The 6,165-nt window shown below is 30.9% G+C and overlaps 1 protein-coding gene across 1 annotated transcript; it reads left to right on the top strand.

Annotated features, from left to right (window-relative positions):
• Positions 1 to 755: 755 nt before the first annotated feature.
• LOC139845140 (sugar transport protein 13-like) lies at positions 756 to 5,723 on the top strand. Its single transcript, XM_071835365.1, has 5 exons — positions 756 to 1,038; positions 1,598 to 1,920; positions 4,068 to 4,192; positions 4,308 to 4,599; positions 4,828 to 5,723. The coding sequence occupies exons 1-5, from the start codon at positions 903 to 905 to the stop codon at positions 5,509 to 5,511; spliced, it is 1,560 nt and encodes a 519-aa protein (XP_071691466.1). The 5' UTR covers positions 756 to 902; the 3' UTR covers positions 5,512 to 5,723.
• Positions 5,724 to 6,165: the final 442 nt, after the last annotated feature.

The raw sequence follows: 6,165 nt of genomic DNA, 5'->3' as shown, positions 1-6,165 counted from the left end.
TAACGATAAACCCTAAGTGTTGTTGTTTAAATGCACAAAATAATTGTACGATTAAAAAAATTACTTTTTCAAGTTAGTTAGTAACTGTTTAATACAACACTTTAAAACACTTAGGGCCAAATTCCTATCTTTTATACATAAGTTTTTTAATGATCAATGATATGATATTATCTTTACTTACACTAATTTAATTTAATTTAATTTAATTAATTATGATATAAATATTTTTAATACATAATATTTTTGTACTTATCTATATGATATATTCGACTTATATATGGTTTAGTACTTTTAGTACATCTTAAAAATAGGAAGATAATCTTAAATATTTTTATTTTAATAATACTTTGTTTGTTATATCACACATATTCATACTATTTTGTATTGTCAAGTGCCCATTTTATATTTTTCAATCAATCAGAATAAAGGTTATTGTTGAGAGAGGAATTTTTTATTCGTAAAAATGAGGTTAACGAAATTTTATAAAATTATTCCAAAAAAATAGATGGATAGAGTCGCTAAATAATAGGTGGTGTACAAGAAAAAGAAATAAGAGCAGAATCCGGGTCGGAAAATATTTTTGACGACTAGATGAGCCGACAACGAAGAAAAAGATAACAGGTACACGTGTCAATATTTTATTCGTGGACCCCACATTTTACAAAACACTGACAATTCAATTTTTGCTCTCTACAAAATTTTTTCCCTATATATTAAAACCACACTCCGTATAATACAACTTCATTAGGAGTCCGTTACACCTCTAATCCTCTCTTCATACGGAGTATTAATTCTCTCAATATAAATAGCATTAACGTCAGCAACATATAACGTAGTAATAATATTACGGAGCAAACAACAATCATAATATTCACGGATCGAATAACTTTGAGTCTGCAGATATGGCTGGCGGAGGGCTAGGAGTTACGAGTGGTAGAGGAGATGAATTTGAGGCTAAAATCACTCCTATTGTCATCATCTCGTGCATTATGGCCGCCACCGGCGGCCTCATGTTTGGTTACGATGTTGGCGTTTCAGGTCAGTACAATCATCAATCGATTATATATCACGCACTCACGTTTTTCAGCATATCGTATTACATATTTGTCACTAACAATTTAAATTGTTAAAAGTTCTATATGAACCTGATTTATTTATGTACTTTTTTGTCTAATTGTAGAAAATATCGTTTTTTTATGAATAAAGATTATTACTATTATTCTTGTTTTGCCTATATTTGGCTTGTTTTGAGGAAACATCAATATCAAATCATACGGCGTATTAGTATTACAGTAAATGATATTATAACTCCGTTACTTTATACTCCGTATATGTTTATATCAAAATCGATTTTTTAGAGTTGAAGTAAATCATTCAAAAATGTTAACAGTTTTTATTATAATTAGTAAAATAATAATAAATATGTAATCAAAGCTGCTCATACTATAACGGATGTAGAGTCAATAAATGAATATGAGCCATAATAGATTTACTCATATTCGTCCTATCAGTTTCAGATTAGATAATATTTTAATTTTAATTTAATTTAATTTAATGATGATACATTTTAATTAATTTGATGTATTAATTATAACAGGTGGAGTGACATCTATGCCGGATTTTTTGAAGAAATTTTTTCCAGTGGTGTATAGGAAAACGATATCGGGTGATCTGGGTAGTAATTACTGCAAATATGACAATCAAGGCTTACAACTATTTACATCTTCATTGTATCTTGCTGGACTTACGGCAACTTTCTTCGCGTCTTATACAACGAGACGTCTTGGAAGAAGACTTACGATGTTGATTGCCGGAGTATTCTTCATTGTCGGTGTCGCGTTTAATGCCGCGGCTCAAGATCTCCTCATGCTCATTATTGGAAGAATCTTACTTGGTTGTGGTGTTGGTTTCGCTAATCAGGTTTGTTTTTCTTGGCTCGTCAGACCTTTTTTGCCTAATTATGTACAGTATTAGTTTTAATTATTAATTAATATTGATTATTATTTTTCAAATATTCGTGTTTATGTTTATTACTCCATTGGTCTGTATGTTTATTTTGAGTTATTCTACTTGTTTATTGCTTACTTGGCATACATAGTATTAAGTATTATTGATGAAAATAACTTGATTGATTTTACCATAATAGTAAAGATATTTTAAGATTAGATACAAACAGATTGACAACAATAAACAAAAGATTTAGTATCTTAACGTAAAAGTGGTATATTAAGTTGTTATGTGCTGGCATGTTGCAAGTCCGTTATATATTTGATTATTATTATTATATTATATGTTAAAGTATATTTAATTTAAATATTTAAATAATAAATTACAGATTGATAGGTGTCTACATCCTAAACTATTTTTCGCGTTAATAATATGAAAAACTACGTAATAGAATACACTTTGCATATTAATAATATAAAATAGTAATTTGAATCATATCAAATTGGACTTGTAAATCATTAATGTTAAAAAATTAGATATTTTCCACAAATTCAGATTCTAATTGGACTTTAACACTATGATACGCAAGAATAGTCAATATTGTCGAAGTTGAATTGTTAAATCTTTTTTAATGTAGGGCCTATCATTTTAACATAGTTAGGTAGGAGGTACTGATTTATTTTAAATTGCATACTTAGTAACTACTGGAGTAAATTCATGTTTCTATACAAAGTATCATATGTTGATAATAATGATAATGAGGAATAAAATAACAACCCTAAAAAGTTAAGCAATAAATAAATTAACAATTTTGTTATACATTAGGAAGTTGAAATAACGTAAGAATATTATACGTAGTCATTTAGAGAGGGTACGGTGCGATCTCTTGAGAAAATAAAATTCATCTTGAATAGACACGTTTTATATAGTAAATTAAACCAAATATTTTATTATTTTGAAAAAAGTCATCCCATAATGTTAAGTATGACTATAAGATTAAGATAAATAGGTCCCATGGGAAAAAAAGAGTCATGGGTTTTATTGACAATTGAAGATTTTGACTCGATGTCTAGTGCATGTTTCGCATGCGTATAGTATGATATATCAACGGTATTGCTTTATGAATTTTGTGATCCTCATTATTTATACTTATTGCTATCAATAAGCTTTAATGACTTTTACCCTTCCAAATTTTTTGGTGCTTTATTCTTATTCTTATCTTATCATAAAAAGAGAAGTAATAATTAAAGTTTTGTAAGCATATTATATTATCTGTTATCTATGGATATTATTGGATCAATTATATCACTTTTCGTACATCTTTAAATTATGTTAATCACCAAAAGTAATGAATTTGATCATAAGTAACTTTTAATTTAATCTATCAATTGATGATGACAAATTTTCAAGTTATGTGATTAACTTAGTTTATACATGTTTTGTGTCAGTTGAATGAATAACACCGTCCTAATTTGACTGTATTAGGAAGGCTGGTCTTGTAGGCTTGTTGATGAAAGTCTTTTGCACATGTGAAGAAAAGCATAATTGCACGTTTCTTTAAATTCAATTAATCAATAATCCAAATCAAGTAGTCAATGATTAACTACTAAGACATAAATAAAGTGAAAAAGGCATATCATTTAGGATGAGTACAATTTATATATGTGTATCTTATTATTTTAAAAAGGTAAAACCGATTTTTCCCGACCTCTACCCATCATTATCTCCGTCAAAATGAGAGAAAAATTAGGCAAAGTTATGTTTAAGGGATTGAACTCATAACCTCGCGCCATGTTGCATATCTTCCAACTACTAGCATACTCCCCCAATTTCGTGGGGACATGTATAATATTTTGGACACCTATATTATATAGGGGATGATTCTCACACACACTTTTTTGATCATCACACACATATTTTAACCTTTTACTCTTCTAATAATACTCAATTGGTGTGTGAGGATCAAAAAAGTGTGTGTGAGAATCATCCCCCATATTATATGCATTAGGATCATTATGTAATAAACTCGAATAATTATCTTCGAATCTTAGATACATCATCAATAAGTATTTCATAATTAGTAACGGGCAACTAATTCTTGTAAATAATAATATTGACAGGCTGTTCCAGTTTTTCTATCAGAAATAGCACCCACAAGGATACGTGGGGGCCTCAATATATTGTTTCAACTTAATGTTACAATTGGGATTCTTTTTGCCAACCTTGTGAATTACGGCACAGCAAAGTAAGTGTTCTAATTAGTCTCCTATACTTGTTTTATTCGATTAGTTTGTTTTATTCGATTAGTTTGAATTGAATATATTTTTAAATATGTAAATAAATTTCGTTTTTTTGTTTAGGATTAAAGGTGGTTGGGGTTGGAGACTATCTCTGGGGTTAGCCGGAGTCCCAGCATTACTACTGACCGTAGGCGCATTCTTGGTAGTTGACACACCCAACAGTTTGATCGAGCGAGGCAAACTAGAAGAAGGAAAAGCTGTACTTAGAAAAATCCGTGGAGTTGATAATGTTGAACCTGAATATTTGGAACTCGTTGAGGCTAGTCGCATTGCGAAAGAAGTTAAACACCCTTTCCGTAATTTGCTTCAACGCAGGAATCGTCCTCAGCTCGTTATTGCAGTTGCCTTGCAGGTCAGTACCCCTGTTACCTTTCATTTACTCTCGGTTACAATCTTATTTTCCATGACTCTTTAGAGTTGTCCTAAATAATAATTGTCATAAGAATAAATAGCTAAGTTCTTATATATCCTTAATGAAAAGACAAAACATAAGTAAAGAGTAAACACGTAAAGTTAAAAAAATACGATAATGTTTCTTAAAATGTTGACTAATTTTCTATTGTTTGTTTGTACACTACAGTTCTTTCAGCAATTTACCGGCATCAACGCGATCATGTTCTATGCACCCGTACTTTTTAGCACATTAGGGTTCAAGAACGATGCCTCGCTCTACTCGGCTGTTATTACCGGAGCAGTGAACGTTATATCCACAATTATATCTATTTACTCCGTTGACAAACTTGGTCGTCGGATACTTTTACTTGAAGCTGGCGTCCAAATGTTTTTCGCACAAGTGGTAATTGCAGTTGTACTTGGAATAAAAGTTACAGACACCTCAAACAACCTAGGCACTGGTTTCGCGGTCCTAGTGGTGATCATGGTTTGCACATTTGTGTCCGCTTTCGCATGGTCGTGGGGTCCATTGGGTTGGCTAATTCCTAGTGAAACATTCCCACTTGAGACGCGATCAGCAGGTCAAAGTATAACTGTGTGCATAAACTTGGTATTCACATTTGTGATAGCACAAGCGTTTTTATCGATGCTTTGCCATTTCAAATATGGGATCTTCTTGTTCTTTTCGAGTTGGGTGGTTGTGATGTCGTTTTTCGTTTGGTTCTTGGTTCCAGAAACGAAGAATATACCTATTGAAGAGATGACTGAAAGGGTGTGGAAGAAGCATTGGTTGTGGAAGAGGTTTATGGATGATGCTGAATATGTTCAAGATGATTTGGCCAAGAAGAATGGACACACCGAGTCGTTATAAATCGATCCGAATGTGGTTTTGTTGGTTCAAAAATTAGGAAAAATAGTTGCATAAATAAAAACTATGGTATTTATTTGCGTTTATTTTATATTTTTCGTTTGGCTTTTACCATTTTAATCGGCAACATAGAAACCGATTAGAAAGATAAAAGAAGTGGATACTAGTTTTAGTAATTGTTGAGTTTCTAATACTATTGAAAATATTTGAGTTTTTTTTTTTTTTTTTTTAAATGAGTTTGCAGTTGAATCAATGGTGTTTGGATTATATATATTTGCACTAATATAGTTAATATAGGAACCTTGTGAGATTATTCTACGGAGTATTTAAATTACTCAGCACTTTACAAACCTTGTTTTGTGTTTATATCGTGTGAATTGCAGTAACATGAAGAATTTTGTATGTATAAATTCAAAACAAAATACACCTTAGATAACACACATACATTTAATGAAAAGAGCATAACATAACATAGCAATAGCAACCCATTTTGTTTATTGATAGTTTTTGTTTAAATGGTTATTTTTTTAGGTACGAGCTTCCATGTTTCTCTCTTCTCCTTTTGTACCCCCGTTGAGAGCGTTTTCATTTGTAAAACGGCCTTGTTTCTATATGAGTATTCGTTTTTTTGGCAAAAAAAAAAAGCAATAGCAAATC

The sequence above is a fragment of the Rutidosis leptorrhynchoides genome, chromosome 4, assembly GCF_046630445.1.
Source record: "Rutidosis leptorrhynchoides isolate AG116_Rl617_1_P2 chromosome 4, CSIRO_AGI_Rlap_v1, whole genome shotgun sequence".
NCBI lineage: Eukaryota > Viridiplantae > Streptophyta > Magnoliopsida > Asterales > Asteraceae > Rutidosis > Rutidosis leptorrhynchoides.
The sequence above is the reverse complement of the archived record's forward strand: the minus strand, read 5'-3'. Positions and strand labels throughout refer to the sequence as shown.

What these genes read in the sequence shown, in the direction of transcription:
- LOC139845140 (XM_071835365.1), top strand. Translation starts at nt 903, where the DNA reads ATGGCTGGCGGAGGGCTAGGAGTTACGAGTGGTAGAGGAGATGAATTT. An exon ending in GTGAATTACGGCACAGCAAA is followed by an intron (nt 4,193 to 4,307) that starts GTAAGTGTTCTA and finishes TTTTTTGTTTAG; the next exon opens with GATTAAAGGTGGTTGGGGTT. An exon ending in TTATTGCAGTTGCCTTGCAG is followed by an intron (nt 4,600 to 4,827) that starts GTCAGTACCCCT and finishes TGTACACTACAG; the next exon opens with TTCTTTCAGCAATTTACCGG.